We start from the raw sequence: 27,718 nt of genomic DNA, 5'->3' as shown, positions 1-27,718 counted from the left end.
ATAACATTCTATATGGTTATAAAAAAGGTCCAAATTAGGGTGCTTGACCCAAAACACAGATGCCCATTACAAGTTTGTATTCCATTTTGTATATAAATAGTCAGGGAACCTAGCACATATACACTTACTATGCAGCACACGCACAGATTCATTACATTGAAATTTACAATAAAGACTACACATAAGAAAACAATTATCAAAACATCTCAAAAATAGTTTAATTCTGTAACCAAATAGTTTCACAAAACAAGAAAAACATTACACAAAATGACATTATACAGCATAGGGTTAATATAAAAGAGGTTTTAAAGTGTCTAGTCTATCAAGAGGTCCAAATGCGGTCCATGAATCTTCCCGCTTCTATTAAAAAGGTTGCAACATCCAAGACTCCATTAACTGTAGCAAAAGCCAGTGTGGTATAGATCAGGACTAACCTTCCAGCTGATATTAGTAGCCGAACCACGAGTTTTGTTATTGGCAAAAGGCATTTCGCCAATGGTTGTGGCAAGTTTTCCTGTAACCAAATGTGAAAGTCATTGTTTCACTTGAAGACCCCCTTCACAATGCAAAGACTAGTGCTGTAAAGGAAGCCACTTCAGCTTTATTAAAGAAAACAGACATATGCAAAAATATATATTTGAATAAATAAAGAACTCCAGGTGGGATTGAAGACCAATCTGCAGGTTTTGCAGTTAAAAATGTGAAGTCTATCATATATAATTTATAAAATAAACCAGTAAGTAAACTGCCCACTGAGGGTAAAACAGAGGTCAGTAAAACACCCAATTCTGCTTCTGCCTGTGAATGCTATTGCTCTTCAGATGGCTCTTCATCCACTACAATGGAAAATAAATACATTACTGTTACAAAGCGGAACAAATTTTGATTGAATTCTGCAGGCAAAAAAAAACATGGGAAAGGTGGTACCAAATTTCTCAGATGTAAACTGCTGCCACCACGTTTTTTGTGTATTAGGATCCTAACGATTACTTACATTTTTGCAGCTCAGGAAACCAGGAGTAATGAACATTATATATTGCTCTTCCATCAGTGCCAAGTATTCCAATAGGTGGGTACAGACCTACCTCAGTCATTGCGGTCAGCCCTCCTGCCTTTGATTGATAGGCTGGGTTAGCAAGCAATGAAGTTGGTCCATACGTGACCATTGGTCAGTTTGGCATCGATTACTAAGCAGAGGGATGTATAAAGTTGATTTCTCCATATATGCCGGGCTGCGAGGAACAGATTGTGTGGCTTAACTAGGCACAAACCAAGTGGTGGCAGCAATTTAGATCTGGGAAATTGGTGACCGGTTCACCTTAGGGTGCAGTCAGACGGCCGTATTAGTCGGGCCAAGATAGTCCGAGCAGTGCGGTCCAGTCAGTGGCTCTCCCGACCTGAGCGTGACAGCTGCATAGAAATAAATAAAGATATTATGCTCAGGTGGGGAGAGCCGCCGGCCAGTCCGTGCATTGCAGTCCAATTTATAAAGCCATCGCACTGCACCCTTATGACAAATCAGATAATCAATATAGGAAACCTTGATTAATACTCACTACTTTATTCAAAGGCCATTTCTTGACTTTTCCTAACACAGCGAGCAACTTTTCTTTTGAATTCACCATTTGGATCTTCCCTCCATTCTTTCTGTTAAAGGACAAATGTGAATTGTTAAATGTCTATTGCCAGATTACTGTAAATGTCTGTACATTATGTACTAAATATAATATAAACCACAATATGGTGCACAATTCAGAAGTGTTCAGTATTGTTTGCTGCATATACCACCATATTACATGCCTTCTCCAGAAATACTGCTTCTAATAGGAAACACTTTCAATACATGGCAGCTGATTGGACATATTGCAATTTTTAAAAATGTTATCTTGCCAGAGGGAGACAACACTGCTGGGTCATGGGGAGAGATCACACAATCATGCAGTTACATTGGGAGGAATTGTGACCTGAAATAATGGAGGTTTGCATAATGAAAGTTTTGTGCAGAAAAGCACATCAAGAGTTAAAGGTAGTGCCGTACTTACTGCTGCATCTACATTGGCTGGGGAGTCACTGTTTGGGTCAGCAAGCATAGAAATAACACTTATCATTATGGTCTCCACAGTGTGAATGGGTAACCAGCGTTCCTCAGGCTTCTCATAACCAAATTTATCTTCACCGGGCTCATGAAGAATGGATATACAAACATCACCATTCTTTGCGACTGTTAATTAAAAAAAATAAAAATAAAATAAAAAATAATTAATAAGGTGCCAATAAGCTGTACAGTACAAACAAGTCTCATTAGCCTACTACTGACTGTCAGCTTCCGCGTTATTGGTTTAACCTAAAGGGACTGTTGACTGCCAACTTCTTGAGATCCACCACTATCAGAGTTAAGGCTTGCTCCCACTTGTGATGCAATCGGACGAGTGCATTTGCCATAATGTTACCCTATGGTGCAGTTCACATATGCAATTATTTTCTCATGCCGATTCAGCATGCGAAACAATGTCAGCATGCTGCGATTGCATCCATGAATCGGATCGCACGCAACCATATAAGTCTACGGGTGCGTGTGAAACATCAAACTGCACACAGATATCACCCGATTGCAGTGCGATTCCCGCAGACTCCGGCAACAGAGTAGATGGAGAAATTAATTTCTCCGTCTCCTCCGCAGCTGTGCCGAGATTCTCTCATGCGAGAAGATCGGAGCACTGACACTCGGCTCATGCTCGCAGCACAGCATGAGCCGAGCGTCATTAGCATAACACGTCCATGGCTCTCGCATCGGATGCCATAAGCTAATGGGACTCCGCACTAATAGTTACGTGTGAGACAACACAAGATTTCCACTCAAAAGTTTAGAAAAGAAAAGAAGTACTGCTTATCAGACATGTGTGGACATAGTCCAAGGGTTTCAAAAGGTCCAGTAAGCTTATCCTGGACTGGCTGCTAACTGAGAACAACAGACTGCATTCAGCTTATCAGAAAACAAAGACATGACTTACCATTAGGATGCCAGATTTCTGTTATAAATTTCATTTTGGGAGGTCTCAAAGGATAGTCCACCGGGAATGTAAGATGCACTTTGAAGAATCCTCCTTCACTAAAAAGAGAAAAGTAACAGTTGACAGTTTAAAGGTTTATTCTCTTTTCTTCCAAGAGCACACAGCTCCCTACCAGGGGCGGTCCACTCCTAAATATTGATTTTATTCAGAATGTTAGCACGGTCGTGCTGCTGGTCCAAACTGTGCACACTCCCGTGCAGCTAACAGAGGCAGCTATCCCTTTGCAGCAAGAGAGAAGCGCAAGAGAGAAGCGCAAGGGGAGGGGGAGGGGGGGCTGAAGCTGGCTGGATCTCTAAAGCATAGACCCTACAAGTGGCGCGCTCTCATTACCTAGGTAACCGTCCACCAAAACTTCAGGGTGGCCAATCACCAATGTAACGAGCTAAAGAATTAAAAATCCCTTTGTTGATCATAAGGTGACAGCACATTCTAGCTATAACATCACTTCATAACATGGGAATAACCTTTGGAGGTCCCAGTGTATTAGGAGCATGGTAGCTATGCAATTCAATTTTTAAAGTAGTATTATAATTTAAAAGGGTAAAAAAAAAAAATCATATAGAAACATTGAACAAGCACTTACAATAAAGTGTCCTGTGGCCCAATAAGCAGCACCTCCCATTTGTAGATATCATTGTCGTCTATCAGCCCAGCAGAAAATCCCTCAACGGGGTTCTTGTTCAGTTCTGAAAAGAAATTCATAAAATAGTTGTATGTTATCTTAAAAATATGTTATCCAGCCAATTGAGATCAATGATCTATCCTCAGGATAGGTAATCAATATCAGATCCGGTCTGAAACTCAGCGACACTCCCCCCGATCAGCAGTTATTAGCTCCGCAGGTGGCCAGATGTAAACATGAAAAGAAAGGCTTGGTTCCATGTATACAGTAGCTCAGCTCCTATTCTCTTGAATAAGAGCTGCGTATAACAACTAATTGGTGGGGGTGACAGGTGTATTACTTCCATCGATCCAATACTGATGACCTATGGCATTCTGTTCTGTGCAGCAATGAAAGAAAACTAACATTTCAGGCCTACAGATGAGCGGTAATCAAAAATCAAGAATCTGCTGAAAAGTACACACTTCCTACAGCGAAGCATGTTGGCAGCTCAGTGTTGCTCTGGGGCAGCTCAGCTCCCTCTGGCACTGGAAACCTGTAGTGTGTGGAGAGCAAGATGGATTCAATCACAGGAAATCCTAGGAGAAAAGGTCATGTCTTCTGAGGAAGTGGAATTCTCCGCGTCATTAGACCTTCCAACAGGAAAATGATCTCAAGCATATCTCAAAGTGGACCAAGGCTTGGTGTGAAGAGTGCAGAGTACTTTAACACAATAAAACCTGGCAGTCTTCTGCATACTCCTATATACATATTAGCTACTGGCACTTTACTGTATAAATATTTATTAGGCTGTGTGCCCACGATGCGTTTTTTAAGCGTTTCCGCAGAGGCAAAAACGCTGCATAAACGCTTAAAAAAATGCATGGTAGAAGGCCTGCCATGTTCCCCAATTATAATCCGCATGTGCTTTGCACATGCTGCGGAAATTTCCGCTGCGGATTATCATTGCGGAAAAAAACGCAGCACTACCAATTATTTTGCGGAAGTGCTGCGTTTTCACCGCCATTGATTTGCATTAGACCGCATGGATTACGCATCACTGTATATGTAGATGCGCATTCCATGCGATCTAATGTGCGGATGGTACCCAGGTCTAGAGAAGAGGAGACTCTCCTCCGGACCTGGGTACCATAGAACCTGTAAAAAAAAAAAAGAATAAAATAAAAAATAAATATATACTTACCTTCTGGCGGCCCGCGGTGCGCTCCTCCTCGCATGCCGGCAGTTCGCAATGGACTGAAAGACCTGCGCTGACGTCATAGTCATGTGACGGGTCACGCGACGCTGACGTCGGCAGGTCCTTCAGTGTACCGCTGCCGGCAAGGGAGAACGGAGGGAAGTAGGACATCGGGGGCCATCAGAGGGCAAGTATATATTTATTTTTTACCATTCTCTCGGGTCACACTATATAAATCCATGCCGTTTGCATGGATTTATATAGTGTGACCAAGTTGACAAGCACTCTCCAAGTGATGCTAAAATCGCTTGGAAAGCGCTTGTCAACCCGCATGCGGAAATGCAAGTGAAGAACGCTTCACATCCGCATGTCCCTGGCAGGAAAACGAATGTACAATCTGCATGCGTTTTTTTCTGCCAGGGAGATGAGGAAACGCTCAGGAAAAAATCCTGAGCATTTCTGCATCGTGGGCACATAGCCTTAGACTGTCCGGAGGTGATATGGATACACACAGGAATGTGTATAGCAGAGTGCCGGGAGGTGCACCTCCTGCCAGTCTGCTGTATACATTCCTGTGTATACATGTCCCCTCCTGGCAGTCTGCTGTATACATTCCTGTGTATACATGTCCCCTCCTGGCGATCTGCTGTATACATTCCTGTGTATACATGTCCCCTCCTGGCAACCTGCTGTATACATGTCCCCTCCTGGCAACCTGCTGTATACATTCCTGTGTATACATGTCCCCTCCTGGCAACCTGCTGTATACATTCCCCCTCCTGGCAACCTGCTGTGTACTCCTGTGTATACATGTCCCCTCCTGGCAACCTGCTGTGTACTCCTGTGTGTATGTATTTCACCTCCTGCCAGCTGCTGTATACTCCTAGGTGTGTATACACGTTCCCTCCTGGCAGCCTGCTGTATACATTCCCGTGTGTATACACGTTCCCTCCTGGCAGCCTGCTGTATACATTCCCGTGTGTATACACGTTCCCTCCTGGCAGCCTGCTGTATACATTCCCGCGTGTATACACGCTCCCTCCTGGCAGCCTGCTGTATACATTCCCGCGTGTATACACGCTCCCTCCTGGCAGCCTGCTGTATACATTCCAGTGTGTATACACGCTCCCTCCTGGCAGCCTGCTGTATACATTCCCATGTGTATACACGCTCCCTCTGTTAGAACCCTCCTGTTAGTTCTTTTTCTATTTTATTGGTCACATGACTTTCTGCCTATATAATCCAGCTCCGCCCTTCTGGCCTTGCTGGACTTCAGTGTTACATTTACTCTTAAGCTAGCCAGGTGCCTTGTACCTAACTCTGTAGTTCGCTTGGTCTTTGGACCACTAGAACTTTTTGTTTGTTTGTCTTTGCTCTGCTACAATTTCTGCTAGGAGGTGTCCAACTATATCCCAGTCCTTAGTTCTTGTAGGGACCCCTCCCTTATATCTATAGGTCTGCGTTCAGACTAGCCGAGGACTTAGGCGGGTCTGTTCACAAGGAACATCGCAGGGAATCAGCTTAGTCCTATTGTAGGGACAGTTTTCCTATCTTTCCTTAGTGCTTGTAGCAGTTCATAACAGTAAGTCCAGCCCAAAATAAAACACTCTAAAGGAAAGTAATCCAGAATTCAGCATGGTGTCGGTTCAGGAGTTGGCTCAAAGCCTGCAGGGACTGTCTTTGGAGGTGGCCGAGCTCCAGCAACACGCGAGTAGCTGTCCTGGAGCGCATTTTGTCGAACCGAAGGTAGGACTGCCAGATTTTTTTTTTTTTATGGTAAACAGCAAGATTTTTTTTCCTTTAAAAACGCTTGTTTATTATATTTTCGTTTAAGACCCAGATCCTGGGGAATGAATCACAGCGCATTGGGTTTATAATGTCACTTTTGCGTAAAGAACCACAGGGATGGGCCTTTTCTCTACAACCTAATGATTCGTGTTTTAGATCTGTGGAAGATTTTTTTTCTGCTATGGGGTTGTTGTATGATGATCCTGATCGAGTCTCATCTGCTGAAACGGAATTAAGACGTTTGAAGCAGGGATCAGGTGATGTGGAAAATTATTGTACATACTTCAGAAGATGGTTGGCGGAAGTGGAATGGAATGACTCAGCATTAAAATGTCTGTTTCTTGCTGGTCTAGGTGGAAGGGTTAAGGATCTGCTGATTGCTTTCCCAAAACCTGGAACCTTGCAGGAGGCAATGCAATTAGCTATACGTGTGGACAGGAGACTGCGTGCTAGGATTAATGAGGAGAAATCTACTGGGAGGGGAGGAGTCCTGAGGAGATAATTTGCATATTCCCACTGCATTTTGGGGTAAGTGAAGAGTCTCCGCGAGCTCAAAGAACACTGGATTTTGTCTGTTGGAGCTGAAAAGAGGACATCGGTAAACCAGGGGAGGAGTCCTGAGGAGATAATTTGCATATTCCCACTGCATTTTGGGGTAAGTGAAGAGTCTCCGCGAGCTCAAAGAACACTGGATTTTGGCTGTTGGAGCTGAAAAGAGGACATCGGTAAACCTTTTGAACAACTGGCTACGTCGATGGTGCCGTCAACAAGGATTTGGATTTCTGGATCACGGAATGAATTACCTATACGATGGACTACTTGCTAGAGATGGGGTGCACCTTACGAAGACTGGAAAACATGTATTTGGAAGTCGCCTTGCTACACTCATCAGAAGAGCTTTAAACTAGAACAATGTGGGAAGGGAAGCAAAAGGCCAGAAAAAGCCATACAGCTGACAAATACTATTGAGATCTCTGCTACTGGAAGTGGAAAGGAAGAACAAAGACAAAACAATTTAAATAATAAAAATATGGGAGGAAGAGAAACCAATCACAAACTAAAATGTTTTTATACAAATGCACAAAGCATGGGCAACAAACAAGGAGAATTGGAACTACTAATGCAGGAAAAGGATTATGATGTCATTGGAATCACTGAAACTTGGTGGGACGATACACATGATTGGAATAAAAGGCTAAAAGGATACAACTTATTTGCAAGAAACAGACTTGATAAACGAGGAGGAGGTGTTGCATTGTATGTTAGAAAAGCGTATATCTGCACAGAGATTGAAGCTTCAGAGACTGGGAGTTCTGTGGAAACTGTTTGGGTAAGAATACAAGGAGAGAACAACGGAAAGGACACCATTGTAGGCATTTACTACAGGCCACCTGGGCAAGCTGAAGATATGGATGAACTCTTTATGTATCAAATGACCAAGTTCTCCAAAAAATATGACGTAGTGGTCATGGGAGATTTCAACTATCCAGACATTTGTTGGGAATCTCTCTCAAGTAAAACTAACAGGTCAAGCAAATTCTTATCCTCTCTTGCTGACAACTTTATCTTCCAAAAGGTAGGGGAGAAAACAAGGGGATCTGCTACTTTGGATCTAATCCTTATAAACAGGGAGGAAATGGTTGAGGAGGTAAAGGTGGCTGGGACCCTAGGAGGCAGCGATCATGCTATTATAGAATTTTGGATAACTAGAGGAGGAAGACATGTGAAGACTCAGACTTCAAGGTTAGATTTTAGAAAGGCAGATTTTAAGAGACTCCGAAAGAGAATAGGAGGGATCCAATGGCTGGATGTCCTTAAGGACAAAAATGTCCAGGAAGGATGGGAAATTTTTAAAAATGAGATTCTCAAAGCACAATCGTTAACAATCCCGAAAAGTAGGAAGAATGGGAAGCATTTAAGGAAACCAGGATGGATGAACACAGAACTTAAACACATGCTAAAAAGAAAGAAAGAAATGTTTATTAAATGGAAAGAGGGAGGCATATCTAAAGAAGATTATAATGCAGTCTGCAGATCCTGCAGGGCACGTATCAGGTTAGCTAAAGCTGACAATGAATTAAGGCTTGCAAGAGATGTCAAAAGCAATAAAAAAGGATTTTGGGGGTATGTCAAAAGTAAAAGAAAAGTCAAAGATGCTATAGGATTTTTACAGGATGAAAATGGAGAAATGGTAAGAGGATGTTGAGAAGGCCGAACTTTTTAATTCCTATTTTGCATCTGTTTTCTCTCAGAAAGAAAATGTAACATCAACTGATCTTCACTGTCCTTTTAAAGGAATAGAGGAATCCAAGTTATCTGTAAACAGAAAGATTGTGAGGGAATATTTAGCTAACATAAATGAGTTCAAGTCTCCAGGTCCAGATGAATTACACCCCAGAGTACTGAAGGAGATCGTAGAAGAAATTTTAGAACCACTCTCCATAATCTTTGAAAATTCTTGGAGAACAGGAGAAGTCCCAAAAGACAGGAGAAGAGCAAATGTTGTTCCTATCTTCAAAAAGGGGAAGAAGGTGGACCCAGGGAACTATAGGCCGGTGAGTCTGACTTCTATACCAGGAAAGATCTTTGAACAAATTATTAAACAACATGTATGTAAGTACATGGATAAGAATGAAGTGATTAACCAGAGTCAGCATGGGTTTGTAACTAACAAGTCATGTCAGACTAACTTAATTTCCTTCTATGACAGAATCACTGACTGGGTGGATCAGGGAAATGCTGTAGATATAGTATACCTTGACTTCAGCAAAGCATTTGACAAAGTATCTCACACCATCCTTATTGAAAAAATGACCAAGTATGCAATGGACCAGGCAACTGTTAGGTGGATTCATAACTGGCTTAGTGATCGGACTCAAAGGGTGGTTGTAAATGGCTTCACATCCAGCTGGATGAATGTCTCAAGTGGGGTACCACAGGGCTCCGTCCTGGGACCTGTATTGTTCAACATCTTTATCAATGATTTAGATGAAGGAATTGAGGGTAAACTGATTAAATTTGCTGATGACACAAAGCTAGGAGGGATAGCTAATACTAGAGAAGAGAGAGAGAGGATTCAAAAAGACCTAAATAAACTGGAGCAGTGGGCAGCAACCAACAGAATGGTTTTTAACAGGGAAAAATGCAAAGTACTACATCTGGGCAATAAAAATGAAAAAAGCATATACAGAATGGTAGGAATAGAGCTAAGCAACAGTACATGTGAAAAAGACTTAGGTATACTAATAGATCATAGACTGAACATGAGTCAACAGTGTGATGCAGCAGCAAAAAAGGCAAATACAATTCTGGGATGTATTAACAGAAGCATACAGTCTAGATCACGTGAAGTCATTATCGGTCTTTACTCCTCTTTGGTCAGACCTCATCTGGAATACTGTGTACAGTTTTGGGCACCACATTTTAAAAAAGACAGACAAACTGGAGCAAGTTCAGAGAAAAGCGACCAGAATGGTGACTGGTCTGCAAACCATGTCCTATGAGGAACGGTTGCAGGATTTGGGAATGTTTAGCTTGCAAAAAAGAAGACTGAGAGGAGACTTCATAGCTGTCTACAAATATGTCAAGGGCTGTCACATTGTAGAAGGATCATCTTTATTCTTATTTGCACAGGGAAAGACTAGAAGCAATGGGATGAAACTAAATGGGAGGAGACACAGATTAGATATTAGAAAAAACTTTTTGACAGTTAGGGTGATTAATGAGTGGAACAGGCTGCCACGAGAGGTGGTGAGTTCCCCTTCAATGGACGTCTTCAAACAGAGGCTGGACAGACATCTGTCTGAGATGATCTAGTGAATCCTGCTTTGAGCAGGGGGTTGGACCAGATGACCCAGGAGGTCCCTTCCAACTCTACCATTCTATGATTCTATGCTATGGCAGCTCCTAGTTTTCAGAGGGTCTGCTCGGAAGGTGGAGAACCGATGGAGATTGGGGCGATGTCACTCCACTCTCAGGAAAAAGACCGCAGGTTTGCTAAGGGATTGTGTTTTTATTGCGGTAAATCTGACCACTTTATTAAGAACTGTGTGCTTCGTTTGAACAAAGAAAAAAAAAAAAAAAAAAGGAGGTCAGTTACGCCCATATAGCTTGTTTAAACTCAAAAGGAGTATTTCTTTCTGGAAGCACCTCATTCCAGGAGGAGTTGATTGAATTTCGGGTATTTGTGGATTGTGGTTCTACACTCAATGTGATTGATAAGGGATTTTTGGAAAAATTTAAATTAGAATCCAAACTTTTGTCATCTCCTATTTCTGTGGTTGCTGTTGATGGTTCTCCCTTGAAATTTATTACTCACAAGGTTTTTGAATTTCCCCTCACCATTAACGGTATTCACCAAGAGAATTTGGATTTGGCGGTATTAAATAATTTGCCTTCTCCAGTGGTTTTGGGGTTACCTTGGTTAAAATTGCACAATCCTGTACTGGACTGGTCTACCCATGAAATTAAGTCTTGGAGTCCTAAGTGTCATGATAAATGTTGTAACGGTCGCATTGCTGCTGTGGAAAGAGGGGAATTACCTGTACCTATTCAGAAAAAAACCTTCAAAAAATCCTGAGGAGGAGTCGCAAGTTTTGCCTCCTCATAGGGACTATGATTGCACCATTGAGTTTGTTCCTGGAGCTACTCTTCCCAAGAGTCTCTTATTTAATCTGACTATCCCTGAGAGAAAGGCCTTGGAGGAATACATACAGACAAGCTTGGCCGCCGGTCACATTAGACCTTCTAAGTCTCCTGTGGCTGTTGGATTTTCTTTTGTAATAAAAAAAAAAAAAAAAAAGAAGGACGGCGGTTTACGTCCATGTCTGGACTTTTGCAAAATTAATAAAATTACCGTATGCAATCCCTACCCACTGCCATTAATTCCTGACTTGTTCAACCAGTTAGTGGGGGCCAAGTGGTTCTCTAAAATGGATCTCCGGGGGGCATACAATTTGTTACGTATGAAGGAAGGTGATGAATGGAAAACTGCTTTTAACACTCCGGTGGGTCATTTTGAGAATCTGGTTATGCCTTTTGGTCTTACCAATGCACCAGCGTTTTTTCAGAACCTTATTAATGACATCTTAAGACCGTTGATTGGTAAGAATGTGGTGGTGTATTTGGATGACATTTTGATTTATTCGCCGGATCTGGAGTCTCATTGGCAGAGCATACGTGAGGTATTGCAGTTGTTAAGTGACAATTCGCTTTTTGCTAAGCTGGAGAAATGCGAGTTCGCTGTGCAGAAAATTTGTTTTTTGGGCTACATTATCTCCAGCGAGGGCTTTGAGATGGACCCGGTGAAGGTTCAGGCGGTGCAGGAATGGCCTAGGCCTATTGGTTTGAAATCGATACAGAGATTTTTGGGTTTCGCCAATTATTACAGAAAATTCATTAAGAATTTTTCTATAATTGTTAAGCCGCTGACCGATCTCACCAGGAAAGGTGCGAATACGGTTCAGTGGACTACGGAGGCCATTGAAGTTTTTGTGTATCTCAAGGAGAGGTTCAGTTCTGCCCCCCTCCTTATGCAGCCTGATGAGACCAAGCCTTTTTGGTCGCGTTTGATGCTTCTTCGGTGGGGGTCGGGGCTGTTTTGTCTCAGGAAAACAAGGATGGGAGTACATCCCTGTGCCTTTTTTTCAAAAAAATTTTCTGAGACCGAACTTAATTACGATGTTGGTAATCGGGAATTGCTGGCTATTAAACTCGCATTTGAACATTGGCGTCATCTCTTGAAAGGTGCTAAATTTCCCATTCAGGTTTTCACTGATCATAAGAATCTGATCTATCTTGATGCTGCCAAGCGCTTGAATGCCCGTCAGGCTAGGTGGGCACTTTTTTTTTCGCGGTTTAATTTTTCTGTTACTTACATCCCGGGTACCAAGAATGTAAAAGCTGATGCTTTATCTCGCTGCTTTTCTCCCATGGTTGGTACCGAGGAGGAGGAGAGCATTTTACAGGAAGGTGTTGTGATAGCAGCATTGGACTCCGTTTTGGAAGATGGGATTCTGAAAGCCCAGGAGGATGCCCCGTCTAACACTCCCCATGGGAGGTTGTTTGTGCCTAGGAACTTTAGGAGAGATTTGTTTGTGGAGTGTCATGAGTCTCGGTTGGCAGGTCATCCAGGAATTTCTGAGACTAAGAGACTTGTAGGTCGCAGTTTTTGGTGGCCTGGGTGTCAGAAGGAAGTCATTAAGTGGGTGCGTCAATGTACTGTGTGTGCTAGATCTAAGGCTTCACATGCTCCTGCTGCGGGGTTGCTTTGCCCTCTGGAGGTTCCTAGTGCACCTTGGACGCATCTTGCTACGGATTTTATTACTGACCTTCCTGCCTCTGAGGGTTTCACTGTCATCTGGGTGGTCGTGGACCATTTTAGCAAGATGTGTCACTTGGTTCCTTTCATCAAACTGCCCTGCACTAAGACACTCGCTAAGGCTTTTGTTAAGGAAATTGTCAGACTCCATGGCGTTCCTACCGACATTGTTTCCGATAGGGGACCTCAGTTCGTGGCTCGTTTTTGGCGTGCCTTTTGTGACAGGTTGGGAGTTCATTTGTCATTTTCATCTGGATATCATCCTGAGTCTAATGGACAGACAGAAAGAAAGAGAGAACCAGGATGTTGAACAGTTTTTGCGTTGTTTTGTGGCTGACAATCAAGAGGGGTGGTCTGAGTTTCTGCCACTTGCTGAATTTGCTCTTAACAACCATACATCCTCTTCTGCTGGGTGTTCTCCTTTTTTTGTTGTACTGGGAGACATCAGTCGTTTGGGTCATTCTCCAAATTGGTATCGGCTGTGCCGGAGGAGAATTTTTCCGGTGATTTGGAGAGAGTTTGGACTGATGTACGTTGTAACCTTCAAGAGGCTAACGAAAAATCTAAGAGGTACTTTGACAGGAAACGTCAAGAGGTTTTGTTTACGGTTGGTGACATGGTTTGGTTGTCCTCTAAGAATCTGCGGTTGAGGATTCCTTCTAAGAAATTGGGCCGGAAATTTGTAGGGCCGTTTAAGGTACTTCAGGTAGTTAACCAATCTGCTGTTAGGTTGGAGGTTCCCACCTCCTGGAAGATTAATCCGGTGTTTCATGTTTCCTTATTGAAAAAAGCTGAGGTTTCGGATAGGGACGCCACTGTCTCTGTTCCTCCGGTGGTGGAAGACGGTGAATATGAAATTTCTCGCATTCTTAATTCTAGATGGCATAGAGGGAGATTGCAGTATCTCGTCGCTTGGAAAGGTTTCGGTCCCAAGGATAAATCCTGGGTAAAGGCGGATGATGTTTCTGCTCCAAGACTTATCAGAGCATTTCACAGGAGGTTTCCTGATTGAGGATCCTCCAGGCCCAGGTCTTAGAAGAGGGGGTACTGTTAGAACCCACCTGTTAGTTCTTTTTCTATTTTGTTGGTCACATGACTTTCTGCCTATATAATCCAGCTCCGCCCTTCTGGCCTTGCTGGCCTTCAGTGTTACATTTACTCTTAAGCTAGCCAGGTGCCGTGTACCTAACTCTGTAGTTTGCTTGGTCTTTGGACCACTAGTACTTTGTTTGTTTGTCTTTGCTCTGCTACAATTTCTGCTAGGAGGTGTCCAACTATATCCCAGTCCTTAGTTCTTGTAGGGACACCTCCCTTATATCTATAGGTCTGCGTTCAGACTAGCCGAGGACTTAGGCGGGTCTGTTCACAAGGAACAGGTCCCCCGCTGCATCGTAGGGAATCAGCTTAGTCCTATTGTAGGGACAGTTTTCCTATCTTTCCTTAGTGCTTGTAGCAGTTCATAACACCCTCCTGTACATTCCCGTGTGTATACACGTTCCCTCCTGGCAGCCTGCTGTATACATGTTCCCTCCTGGCAGCCTGCTGTATACAGTACAGACCAAAAGTTTGGACACACCTTCTCATTTAAAGATTTTTCTGTATTTTCATGACTATGAAAATTGTACATTCACAATGAAGGCATCAAAACTATGAATTAACACATGTGGAATTATATACTGAACAAAAAAAATGTGAAACAACTGAAAATATGTCTTATATTTTAGGTTCTTCAAAGTAGCCACCTTTTGCACACTCTTGGCATTCTCTTGATGAGCTTCAAGAGGTAGTCACCGGAAATGGTTTTCACTTCACAGGTGTGCCCTGTCAGGTTTAATAAGTGGGATTTCTTGCCTTATAAATGGGGTTGGGACCATCAGTTGTGTTGTGCAGAAGTCAGGTGGATACACAGCTGATAGTCCTACTGAATGGACTGTTAGCTGCTTTTTTCTTGCCATAATACAAATTCTAAGTAAAGAAAGAAAAACGAGTGGCCATCATTACTTTAAGAAATGAAGGTCAGTCAGTCCGAAAAATTGGGAAAACTTTGAAAGTGTCCACAAGTGCAGTTGCAAAAACCATCAAGCGCTACAAAGAAACTGGCTCACATGAGGACCACCCCAGGAAAGGGAGACCAAGAGTCACCTCTGCTTCTGAGGATAAGTTTATCCACATCACCAGCCTCAGAAATCACAGGTTAACAGCAGCTCAGATTAGAGACCAGGTCAATGCCACACAGAGTTCTAGCAGCAGACACATCTCTACAACAACTGTTAAGAGGAGACTTTGTGCAGCAGGCCCTCATGGTAAAATAGCTGCTAGGAAACCACTGCTAAGGACAGGCAACAAGCAGAAGAGACTTGCTTGGGCTAAAGAACACAAGGAATGGACATTAGACCAGTGGAAATCTGTGCTTTGGTCTGATGAGTCCAAATTTGAGATCTTTGGTTCAAACCACCGTGTCTTTGTGCGACGCAGAAAAGGTGAACGGATGGACTCTACATGCCTGGTTCCCACCGTGAAGCATGGAGGAGGAGGTATGATGGTGTGGGAGTGCTTTGCTGGTGCCACTGTTGGGGATTTATTCAAAATTGAAGGCATACTGAACCAGCATGGCTACCACAGCATCTTGCAGCGGCATGCTATTCCATCCGGTTTGCGTTTAGTTGGACCATCATTTATTTTTCAACAGGACAATGAGAATAAACACACCTTCAGGCTGTGTAAGGGCTATTTGAACAAGAAGGAGAGTGATGGGGTGCTACGCCAGATGACCTGGCCTCCACAGTCACCAGACCTGAACCCAATCGAGATTGTTTGGGATGAGCTGGACCGCAGAGTGAAGGCAAAAGGGCCAACAAGTGCTAAGCCTCTCTGGGAACTCCTTCAAGATTGTTGGAAGATCATTTTCGGTGACTACCTCTTGAAGCTCATCAAGAGAATGCCAAGAGTGTGCAAAGCAGTCATCAAAGCAAAAGGTGGCTACTTTGAAGAACCTAGAATATAAGACATATTTTCAGTTGTTTCACACTTTTTTGTTAAGTATATAATTCCACATGTGTTAATTCATAGTTTTGATGCCTTCAGTGTGAATGTACAATTTTCATAGTCAGGAAAATACAGAAAAATCTTGAAATGAGAATGTGTGTCCAAACTTTTGGTCTGTACTGTACATTCCGGTGTGTATGCACGTTCCCTCCTGGCAGCCTGCTGCGTACATTCCCGTGTGTATACACGTTCCCTCCTGGCAGCCTGCTGCATACATTCCCGTGTGTATACACGTTCCCTCCTGGCAGCCTGCTGCATACATTCCCGTGTGTATACACGTTCCCTCCTGGCAGCCTGCTGCATACATTCCCGTGTGTATACACGTTCCCTCCTGGCAGCCTGCTGCATACATTCCTGTGTGTGTGTGTGTGTGTGTGTATGTGTGTATGTGTATATATATATATATATATATATATATATATATATATATATATACACACACACACACACACACACACACACACACACACACACACACACATTTCCTCCTAGCAGCCTGCTGTACTCATGTGTATACATTTTCCTCCTGGCACTTTGCTATACACATTCCTGAGTATATATGTCTCCTCCTGACAGCCTGCTGTCTACATTCCTGTGTGTATACGTCCCCCTCCTGGCAGTCTGCTGTATACATTTCTGTGCATATTCGTCCCCTCCTGGCAGTCTGCTGTATACATTCCTGTGTATATACGTCCCCTCCTGGCAGCCTGCTGCATACATTCCCGTGTGTATACACGTTCCCTCCTGGCAGCCTGCTGCATACATTCCTGTGTGTATACACGTTCCCTCCTGGCAGCCTGCTCTATACATTCCCGTGTGTATGCATGATCTGTCCTTTTTTTCCGGATATGCACTCCTCCCATTTGGCACAGGCGATTTTAATTAGCAGGAGACAGCAAAGAGGGTCCAGCCTATTTTTGCTCTCACTTGAGAGCTTGAGGAAGGTGAGTCACAGTGCTCATTTCATGTGGTGTTGGTGCAGTGTGTCGGCCATTGCTGCTGTGGTTTTGTGCTTGTGGGGCGGCGCGGCCTGGAGTCATGGGGACTCGGCCTTGCAGCATGGGTGCTGTGAGGCACCAGGCTGCCCGCCCTGCTGGTGCATTGTTGCTGCCGTGGTGGTTGGTGCACGGCTCCGCTCCCGTTCAGGCAGGAAATGTTAGGACCCACTATGAGGTTTGCCGTGACGTGGCAGTGGGCTTCATATAGTCTGATCAGAATGTTAAACCAAGAACCTCATGTTCAGTTTTATATATTTTTTTGCCGAGAGGCATTAGATCAACGTATGTTTTTGGAGGTGCTGTCCATTCTCTTTTTCAGCTTAATTCCCGTGTGTACACACGTTCCCTCCTGGCAGCCTGCTCTATACATTCCCGTGTGTACACACATTCCCTCCTGGTAGCCTGCTCTATGCATTCCCGTGTGTACACACGTTCCCTCCTGGCAGCCTGCTCTATGCATTCCCGTGTGTACACACGTTCCCTCCTGGCAGCCTGCTCTATGCATTCCCGTGTGTACACACGTTCCCTCCTGGCAGCCTGCTCTATACATTCCCGTGTGTACACACGTTCCCTCCTGGCAGCTTGCTGTATACATTTTCCCTCCTAGCAGCCTGTTGTATACATTCTTTGTGTATACATGTTCCCTCCTGGCAGCCTGCTGTATACATTTTCCTTCCTGGCAGCCTGCTGTATACATTCCTGTGTATATAGGTCCCCTCCTGGCAGTCTTCTGCATACATTCCTGTGTGTATATATACACACACACACACACACAGACACACACACACACACACACAGCCTGCTGTACTCTTATGTGTATACATTTTCCTCCTGAAAGTTTGCTATACACATTCCTGTGTATATATGTCTCCTCCTGACAGCCTGCTGTCTACATTCTTGTGTGTATAAATCCCCCTCCTGGCAGTCTGCTGTCTACATTCCTGTGTATATACGTCCCCCTCCTGGCAGTCTGCTGTATAGACATTCCTGTGTATATACTTCCCCCTCCAGGCAGCCTGCTGTATACATTCCTGTGTATATACTTCCCCCTCCAGGCAGCCTGCTGTATACATTCCTGTGTATATACTTCCCCCTCCAGGCAGCCTGCTGTATACATTCCTGTGTATATACTTCCCCCTCCAGGCAGCCTGCTGTATACATTCCTGTGTATATACTTCCCCCTCCAGGCAGCCTGCTGTATACATTCCTGTGTATATACGTCCCCCTCCTGGCAGTCTGCTGTATACATTCCTGTGTATATACGTCCCCCTCCAGGCAGCCTGCTGTATACATTCCTGTGTATATACATCCCCTCCTGGCAGCCTGCTGTACACATTCCTGTGTATATACATCACCTCCTGGCAGCCTGCTGTATACATTCCTGTGTGTATATGTCCTCCTCCAGGCAGTCTGCTGCTCCCCTTCATTGTGTGAGGACAGGTTAAGGTTAGTGCCCCTCTAGAACAGCCCCTCTATACGGCACACTTCTCAGTGGAGTACACCGGAGCCCCTCTACTGTATGGAGGAGGCAGAGGCCAGGACGCCTGAGACTTTTAGTCCTACAGCACTACTGGGGCCGAGGAGTGTACGGTTCCTGCTGGACACCTCGTGGTGGGAACCCGGAGCTCCACCACGAGCCGCCCACAACACTTTCAGAACAATAGTAAAACAAAGGCCCGCCATGAGAGCAGAACTTCACCTGCGAGCTGCTTCCTGAGCAGAAGGACAGACTGTTCTGACATCTTGTGACCACTGCACCGCTCCCCGCTCTCCTCCGACAACCTGTCACCGCAATTCTCCCTTCTCACCCCCTTGCCTTGCACCACTTCCGCCCTTATAGATTTCAGTCTTTTCTCCGGAACGCATAAGCCCCGCCTCGGCCTTGGAACGCACGGCCGCAGCAGAAGTAACCATTTTCCCCAGAATAGATGGCCTGGAGCGCCTGTGTTGTTTACATTTGCAGATAGTAATCAGGCATATAAACGTTTTACAGTGGGCAATACAGTGTTAAAATGGAACGGCCAGTAAGCATATATGGAGTTTAGACATCATCACCTCAGTGTAAAATGAGCAGGCGGTGTGCGGACACCTATTTTATTTTTCCAGTTAGGTCGTCAGTGAGCGCCATCATTTAATGCGAGCGGCGCTTCTGGGTGGAGCTGACGTACTGCGGGATCTACAGGCCGGGATGAGTGTGATAGATCATGTACGGGACATGGCTGTGGCTGGACTGCACTCCAATGTGCGCCTACTGAGCAGCCTGCTGCTGACCATGAGCAACAACAACCCGTGAGTGTCATCCCACCCGATACAGCGACCCTGACCGGTACACCGGCAACTGCCACCGACTCCGCGCATGTCATCCGGCCAGAGCTAGTTCTCTAGGGGCTGATGACCTGGTGTCTCGATAGTGGGGGGCATGTTACCATAGCAACTAACCAGCAGTGATGATGGCCTAGTGCAGCGGTGACCACTTTTTTTTATTTTCTTTTTTTTTGATCTGGGGGTCCTCAGGTTTCCCCAACTTGATCCATATAAATATGAGTATTGGATGGGTAAAAATAAATATATACATACAGGTGCTTCTCACAAAATTAAAATATCATCAAAAAGTATCAGTTCTTCAATACAAAAAGTGAAACTCCTATATTATATAGAGTCATTACAAACAGAGTGATCTATTTCAAGTGTTTATTTCTGTTAATGTTGATGATTATGGCTTACAGCCAATGAAAACACAAAAGTCATTATCTCAGTAAATTAGAATACTTTATAACCACAGCTTGAAAAATGTTTTGAAAATCAGAAATATTGGCCTACTGAAATGTATGTTCAGTAAATGCACTCAATACTTGGTCAGGGCTCCTTTTGCATCAATTACTGCATCAATGTGGCGTGGCATGAAGGCAATCAGCCTGTGGCACTGCTGAGGTGTTATGGAAGCCCAGGTTGCTTTGATAGCAGCCTTCAGCTCGTCTGCATTGTTGGGTCTGGTGTCTCTCATCTTCCTCTTGACAATAGATTCTCTATGGGGTTAAGGTCAGGCGAGTTTGCTGGCCAATCAAGCACAGTGATACTGTTGTATATAAACCAGGTATTGGTACTTTTGGCAGTGTGGACAGGTGCCAAGTCCTGCTGGAGAATGAAATTTCCATCTCCAAAAAGCTTGTCGGCAGAGGGAAGCATGAAGTGCTCTAAAATTTCCTGGTAGACGGCTGCGGTGACTTTGGTCTTCATATAACATTGTGAACCAACACCAGCAGATGACATGGCTCCCCAAACCATCACTGATTGTGGAAACTTCACACTAGACCTCAAGCAGCTTGGATTGTGGCATCTCCACTCTTCCTCCAGACTCTGGGACCTTGATTTCCAAATGAAATGCAAAATTTACTTCCATCTAAAAACACCACCTTGGACCACTGAGCAGTAGTCCAGGTCTTTTTCTTCTTGGCCCAGGTAAGACGCTTCTGGCGTTGTCTATTGGTCATGAGTGGCTTGACACAAGGAATGCGACACTTGTAGCCCATGTCCTGGATACGTCTGTGTGTGGTGGCTCTTGAAGCTATGACTCCAGCAGCCGTCCACTCCTTGTGAATCTCCCCCAAATTTTTGAATGGCCTTTTCTTAATCCTTTCAAGGCTGCGGTTATCCCAGTTGCTTGTGCATCTTATTCTACCACACTTTTTCCTACCACTCAACCTTCCATTAATATGCTTGGATACAGCACTCTGTGAACAGCCAGCTTCTTTAGCAATGACCTTTTGTGGCTTATCCTCCATGTGGAGTGTGTCAATGACTGCCTTCTGGACATCTGTCAAGTCATCAGTCTTCCCCATGATTGTGGAGCCTACTGAAACAGACTAAGGGACCTTTTTAAACGCTTAGGAAGCCTGTTTTTTGTTAATTATTCTAATTTACTGAGATAATGACTTGTGTTTTCATTGGCTGTAAGCCATAATCATTAACAGAAATAAACACTTGAAATAGATCACTCTGTTTGTAATGTCTCTATAGAATATGAGTTTCACTTTTTGGATTGAAGAACTGAAATTAACTTTTTGATGATATTCTAATTTTGTGAGAAGCACCTGTATGTATATAGTTTTATAACTTTTTTTGCCATTCAGCAGACAGCGGTGTCATGTGATGTTGGATTTTGTACCCATTCTTCATTCCTCCGCTCCTGTACTAGAACCCGCCATTACAAAGCGGAGGCATTTCCTATAGCAACCAATTACAGAACAGCTTCTCTTATTTCATAGTAGTTTGGATGATGTAAAAGTTGTGACTGGTTTTATACAGTGACCTCAGAGCTGTAGGGGCATGTTCACACACAACCCTCTGAACCTACCCTAACGCTGTGATGTGTTCTGACACCTGAAAACAAAGATCTAAAAAAAATATCTGTTTTATTTCTGCTTTTATTTTTCTCACCTGTTTCTGATAATGACAGCTTCAGGCTTCCTTGACGTTTAAACCTGATCCTGTCGCCTCTCCTGGGGATATAATTATGGTAATTCTAGATCATCTCATTGCATTGTGCCATTCTTCCTCCTAGAAATGTATGAGTCAGTTAACAACTGGTTGTTGCCATTCCCTTTGTCATATGGGTGTATCCTTGCAGTCTAACACTACCAGCACTGATTGGACGAACTCTGAGTCAGGACAGCCCCCGAATAGTTGAGCGTTTATTCGTAGGAGGAACAGCCAAGAAACAATGGTCCTGATTCATCAAGACGGGTGTTCAGCTGCTGAACAGTGAGCTTGAGCAATGATGTGCGATCCGACAAAACATCGCATTGCGCTAGGACCAATGTTATTCTATAGAGCTGTGCACATGTCCCCTTTTTTTTTTTTTTTTTTTTTTTTCTTGGACCGAGTTTGTCTGGAAAAAAAGAATTGCAACATGCACAGTTTGCATCTGGAAATCGACTCCTACTCGGCCATGGAACTCAGTGAGTCTGTGGAAAAAATCAGACTGCCCTCAGATGACATCTGAGTGCAGTCTGATTTTTCACGGACTGACAGGATAAAGACAATGGAGAATTTTTTTTATTTTTTTTTATTTTTTTCCATTTTCTCTTCATCCGAGAAAATTGAATCACATTGTGATCAAACTCTGGTCAGAGTGTGATTAGCATCATCAGATCGATTTTCTCGGATGAGAGAGTATGGTCGTGTGATCCCTAGCCTTAGGTTGTGGCCTTAACCTACAGCTGACTGCTCGCGCCACGCTCTGAGGCTTTGTCCACACACAACGGGCTGCACGATTGTAAATTAGTTATGCGGTAACTGGCCATCACGATGGGCAGCCGCGGGTGGTCTCGCATTTCCTGATTTCCTGTCTTACTGATTTTCCCTGCATATCTTTTTCTTTAGTTACATTTCCCCAAACAATGAAACTTGCTATGCAGCTGGTGAAATAAGTATTGAACACGTCACCAATTTTCTAATAAAATATATTTCTAAAGGTGCTATTGACATGACATTCTCTCCAGACGTCTGTAACAACCCATCCGATCCACACAGGCAGAGAAATCAAATCATAGATGTCCATAAATTATGTGGAATAACGGGAAATGACACAGGGAAAAAGTATTGAGCACATGAAGAAAGAGAAGTATGGAAAGTCATGACACCAGCTGAAATCTATCAGTAATTAGAAATCAATTCTGCCACTTAGGGTACGTGCCCACGATCAGGAATGCTAGCGTTTTGGATGCTGCATTCTGTAAAACACATGTGTTTAGGTTACTGTGTGGAGGTACTGCATGTAATGACAGTCTGTTGGGGAAAATAGACAGTTGAGACCAGTGTCTCCTCTACAGAAATTCGCAAGCTGCGGCTCATAAACCTGCGCCGCTGGTGAGTTTGCGCAGCGTTAAAAAGAAGCACAGTGGGCATGGGATTTCTATAAATCCCATCCACTGTGCTTGCTATGTAGAATGTAGTGTTTTGAACGCAGCGACAATATGCTGCGTCCAAAATGCTACTATTCCTAATTGTGGCACTTACCCTTAGTGAAAAATATCAGCTGGTTCAACTGATGAAAGGTGTCTCATTTCCAAGGTGCCACACAAGAACCATCTCATGATGGGTTTAACCAGTGAGCTGTCTCAAGACCTTCGCAACCTTATTGTTGCATAACCTATTGATTACATTGGTTACAGAAGAATTTCTAAACTACTGTTAGGGCCATAATCCGGAAGTGGAAAGAACATAGTTTCATCATAAAACAGCCACGACCAGGTGCTCCCCACCAGATTTCAGACAGAGGAATGAAAGGAATGATCAGAAGAGTTGTCAAAAAGCCAAGGACCACCTGCGGAGAGCTACAGAAAGACCTGGAATCGGCAGGTACAGTTGTTTCAAAGAAAACCATAAGTAATGCGCTCAACCTCCATGGCCTGTATGCATGCTCATCACGCATGACTCCATTGCTGAACAAAATCACGTTCAAGCGCGTTTATAGTTTGCTCAGCAACATTTAGACAAGCCTGTGAAATACTAGGAGAAAACAGTCCGGTCAGATGAGACCAAAATTTAACTCTTTGGATGCCATAATATACACCATGTTTGGAGTCCAAAAGGCACTGCATATCACCGCAAAAACACCATACCAACAATGAAGTTGTTTGGAGGAGGGAACATCATGGTGTGGGGCTGTTTTTCAGCATACAGCACTGGCAAGCTTCATGTAATTTGAAGGCAGGGTGAATGGACAAATGTACAGAGACCTAAACATCTGCTGCCATCTACTAGGATGATGAAGATGAAACGAGGGTGGACATTTCAGCAAGACAAAGATCCCAAACTCACAGCCAAGGATACTCTCAATTGGTTTGAGACCAAAAATAAAGCTGCTAGAATGGCCCAGCCAATCACCTGAACGAAATCCAATAGAAAATTTATGTGCAAATTGGAACTAAAGTTCAGCGTTCATAGAAGGAGCCCATGAGACCTTCAGGATTTGAAAATTGTTTGTGTGGAAGAATGGGCCAAAATCACACCTGAGCAATGCATGCGGCTAGTTTCTCCATACAGGAGGTGTCTTGAAGCTTTCATCACCAACAAAGACCTTTGTACGAAGTATGTATTAAATTTCAGTGAGCATGTTCAATACTTTTTTTTTAACTTCTCATTATTACAAATAATTTTAATTATGGACATCTATGGTTTGATTTCTTTGCCTGTGTGGATTGGATGGGTTCTTGCCGACATCTGGTGAGAATTTCTTGTCAATAGCACCTTTAGAAATATATTTACTTAAGAAAATTGGTAACGTGTTCAATACTTATTTCACCCTGTGTATATTCTTGGCAAAATGCTTTTGCTTTTTTTGCTGTTTGCAGTCCTCCTTTTTCTGAGTGAGCTTCTATGTCAGATAATCTGGTGCATTGCATCCTGTGAGTCCATGCTATAAGACAAAATGTCGCTCGTGCTTGTATTGCAGGAGATCCATCATGACATAAGCTGGTTGTATGATTTATGATGTGGAGAAAAACCAGGAGATTTCTGGAATATCATTTCATACATGGATTTTCTCACCTTCATTTAGGGAAATGTTTTCACCCTCGCAGAAGTACCAGCTTCTAGTATACCACGCAGACTCGCTCTTTCATGACAAAGAGTACAGAAATGCCGTCAGCAAGTACACCATGGCTCTGCAGCAGAAGAAAGCACTAACCAAGACGTCTAAAGTGAGACCTTCAACCGGAAATCCTGCCACAACGCCCCAAAATCAGGTACTATAGCAATAGTTGTGCTTAATGGAACTCTGTCAGCTCAAACTAACTGTTAAAACCTAAGCACAGGCGCTCTGTGCACCCTTGGCTTCACCAAATAATTTAGGGCACCTTCCCATCTATCTGTTTTCTATCTAACTCCTCCCGACTCTGGCTCCAGTAAAGTCAGAGTTGTCCGTCAAGGAAGAGGCGGAGGTAGATGGGGAAAACAAGTAGGTGCGAAAGGTGCACATGATTGATTGGCTCTGCCAAGGGTTCACCGAGCCCCTGTACTTGGTTGAATAGTCATTTTGTGTTGACAGACTCCCCTTTTAATAGGACCAGTTTGAACTGGAGCTTCTGCGTCCTCTTGGTGTCTTGTTGTTCTCTTGTTTTCCGAACTGCATGTTCCGTACCTCTCGGATCTCCCCCGTGCATGTGCTGTACCTCCTGGATCCCCCCTGCGTGTTCCCTGTGAGGTATGTTGTTAGGTCTTGTGAGATCTTGTGGCTGAATCCTTATGGTTTGGTGAAACTTTAGCTTTTTCTTGGGACATGACCGGTCCTCTTTATCAGGAGGGCAATCTTTCTTCTCTTTGGCAACTCTCATCTCCTATCTATCTTTACATAATCCTGCCTGATCTCCCATGGGCAGAAAATGTATTTGGGAAGCAGTCTTCCAGCTGGTCAAAAAGACCTGCCAGCTCCATAAATCTCCATCATAGAGGAGCATGAACCCTCTACTGTACCCCTATGTCATACATAACTTTTTTTTTTCTGTCAGACTCAGTAGGAATATGGCAAAAAAAAAAAAATTGTATAATTTTCCACTGAATGCCATGTTCAGCGCGATCCTCCCCAAGAAGCATTTATTTCTAAGGAACAATGGGCCCCAATTTATCAAAGCTTTCCTAACAGAATTGTGATGTAAAAGCTTTGAAAAGTTTGCATTGCCCCTAAATTTTGTTCCTTTTGGTGTGTTCACCTAAATGGGCGCAGCTGGGATAGGATGTGGCGGGGTCATGTCACAGCTCGTCTAATTCATTATGGGCTGTGGCGCTCCCGACGCCAGAAGTCTCACTCCAGCACGCCCCCTCAGTTCAGACTGGTGTGAACAACGTCGGTCCTGATGAATTAGGCCCAACGTCTTTGTACATGGTGACTGAGGCTGTACTGCTCTGTACTACAAGGCCTAGAAGGCTTTGTCCATACAGCGCCATGTTCGCTGGGTGACTTCAGCTTAGATGTGCGAATGTGACTGACATGGAGGATGAGGAGCGACTTTACCCTCTAGTTGTGGATGTAACCGGTGACTCGGCCCCTTACGTTACACTTCCAGCCACTGTGTTCTGTGGTACACTCCCTGTACTGTACGGTCACGTTATCTTCTCCTGTTTTGGTGTCTACAGAGTCTCCCCTCTGAGATTGAAGTAAAGTATAAAATGGCAGAATGTTACACAATGCTGAAACAAGATAAAGATGCTGTCGCCATATTAGACGGAATCCCTTCCCGGCAAAGAACTCCAAAGGTAACTAGATGCAAGCAAAAAACTCTTCCACACAAGTTTGTGATTAAATGGACATAATAAATTCGCATCCATACACTGCTATAAACTGCATGTTTTCAACAAGCAGGTGGAAAAGAGTTTAACATAACTAAGTGGGACTTTAGTACTAGTAGGGTTTGGTTCCTTTCATTGATAGAAACAGTCCGATCTGTGGACATCATGGTGTAGAGAAGGAGAAGCTGAGTAGAATGATATATATGATGGAAAATATTCAGTATAACTTGTATATGTTTGTATACATACGAGTCCGGAAGGTGGTCCTACTCCATAATTGAGAGCTATCTTTGCATGCATGGTCATAAAGGATGAATGTCAATCACTTAATAGCCCCACCAGACTTGTGCATACAAACACCAGGGATTTCAATGGATATAATACAGGCTTCACTGAAACTTTTCCCACAAAAATGTCCATCAATCTGATCGGCTCCTCCTTTTCTATAGCATGCGTTCTGCAGATCAGATACTATTTTCAACATGTCATATTTACTAATGTCAACTTGCATCTTAAAAACATCTCCAGAATCCGACCTTTTAACACATTTGAAACTGCTAAAACTCTTAATGTCGCTCTTATTCACTCTCGTCTGGACTACTGCAACTCTCTACTGATCCGTCTCCCTCTTACCAAACTTTCTCCTCTCCAATCTTTCCTGAATGCGGCAGCCAGGGTCGTATTTCTGTCCAGCTGCTTCACAGATGCCTCCATCTTGTGCCAGTCATTACACTGGTTGCCCATTCGCTACAGGGTCCAATATAAACTCATCGCTCTCACCCACAAAGCTCTCCGCAGTTCTGCACCGCCTTATAGCTCCTCTCTCATCTCTGTCTATTGCCCTACACGTGCCCTCCATTCTACAAATGACCAAAGACTAACATCCCCCATAATCCGAACCTTTCACCTCCGTCTCCAAGACTTCTCTCATGCTGCGCCAGTTCTCTGGAATGCTCTACCCCAGACGAATCGACTGATGCCTAGCCCCCATGTCTTCAAGCGCGCTTTAAAAACCCATCTCTTTAAACAAGCCTACCACCTCAACTACTCAGTAAACTAACTTTCCCCTGTTCCCTCCTTCTAAATATTATTCAGAATCTGCTCCCTACTATTCATCTGTCCCCACACCCTGCATGCACAAGATAACTACACTCGGTACTTGATTATTGCACTTAAACATACTGGGCTGATCGGATCATGCAGCCTTATATGAAAATCCCTATTTATTATAATTGCCAGACCTGAAATAACAAGCACTTTTCACCTTTTGTGTCCCCCCATTTCCTTTTAGATTGTAAGCTTGTGAGCAGGGACCTCACTCCTAATGTAACTGTTTAAACTGTCTTACCTCGTATTGAATTTATTGTCTGTACATGTCCACACTTAATTGTAAAGTGCTGCAGAATATGT

At 43.7% G+C, this 27,718-nt stretch overlaps 2 protein-coding genes across 4 annotated transcripts in view; one reads left to right on the top strand and one right to left on the bottom strand.

Moving 5' to 3' along the window:
* Nucleotides 1-193: 193 nt before the first annotated feature.
* Nucleotides 194-18,933, bottom strand: LOC141262599 (ubiquitin-conjugating enzyme E2 G1-like). 2 transcript variants are annotated; one of them, XM_073676308.1, is made up of 6 exons: nt 18,720-18,933; nt 3,655-3,757; nt 3,012-3,109; nt 2,043-2,221; nt 1,557-1,647; nt 194-514 (listed from the first exon to the last, which is right to left on the bottom strand). In XM_073676308.1, the coding sequence occupies exons 1-5, from the start codon at nt 18,760-18,762 to the stop codon at nt 1,561-1,563; spliced, it is 510 nt and encodes a 169-aa protein (XP_073532409.1). In that variant the 5' UTR covers nt 18,763-18,933; the 3' UTR covers nt 194-514; nt 1,557-1,560. The 2 variants fall into 2 exon arrangements, with proteins under 2 accessions (XP_073532409.1, XP_073532408.1); XM_073676307.1 differs by having other exon boundaries at nt 194-836; nt 18,720-18,932.
* Nucleotides 18,934-19,122: 189 nt separating this feature from the next.
* The window catches only part of ANAPC7 (anaphase promoting complex subunit 7), a 48,881-nt gene continuing 40,285 nt past the window's right edge, over nt 19,123-27,718 (top strand). For both annotated transcript variants that reach the window (XM_073676303.1, XM_073676302.1), the window contains exons 1-3: nt 19,123-19,309; nt 24,582-24,768; nt 26,156-26,275. In XM_073676303.1, coding sequence (XP_073532404.1) covers nt 19,155-19,309; nt 24,582-24,768; nt 26,156-26,275 — 462 coding nt within the window. In that variant the 5' untranslated portion in view covers nt 19,123-19,154. The remainder of the gene's footprint in view (nt 19,310-24,581; nt 24,769-26,155; nt 26,276-27,718) is intronic.

Source organism: Phyllobates terribilis, unplaced genomic scaffold, assembly GCF_046119375.1.
Source record: "Phyllobates terribilis strain yellow unplaced genomic scaffold, ASM4611937v1 Scaffold_1__5_contigs__length_1240528914, whole genome shotgun sequence".
Lineage (NCBI taxonomy): Eukaryota > Metazoa > Chordata > Amphibia > Anura > Dendrobatidae > Phyllobates > Phyllobates terribilis.
The sequence above is the reverse complement of the archived record's forward strand: the minus strand, read 5'-3'. Positions and strand labels throughout refer to the sequence as shown.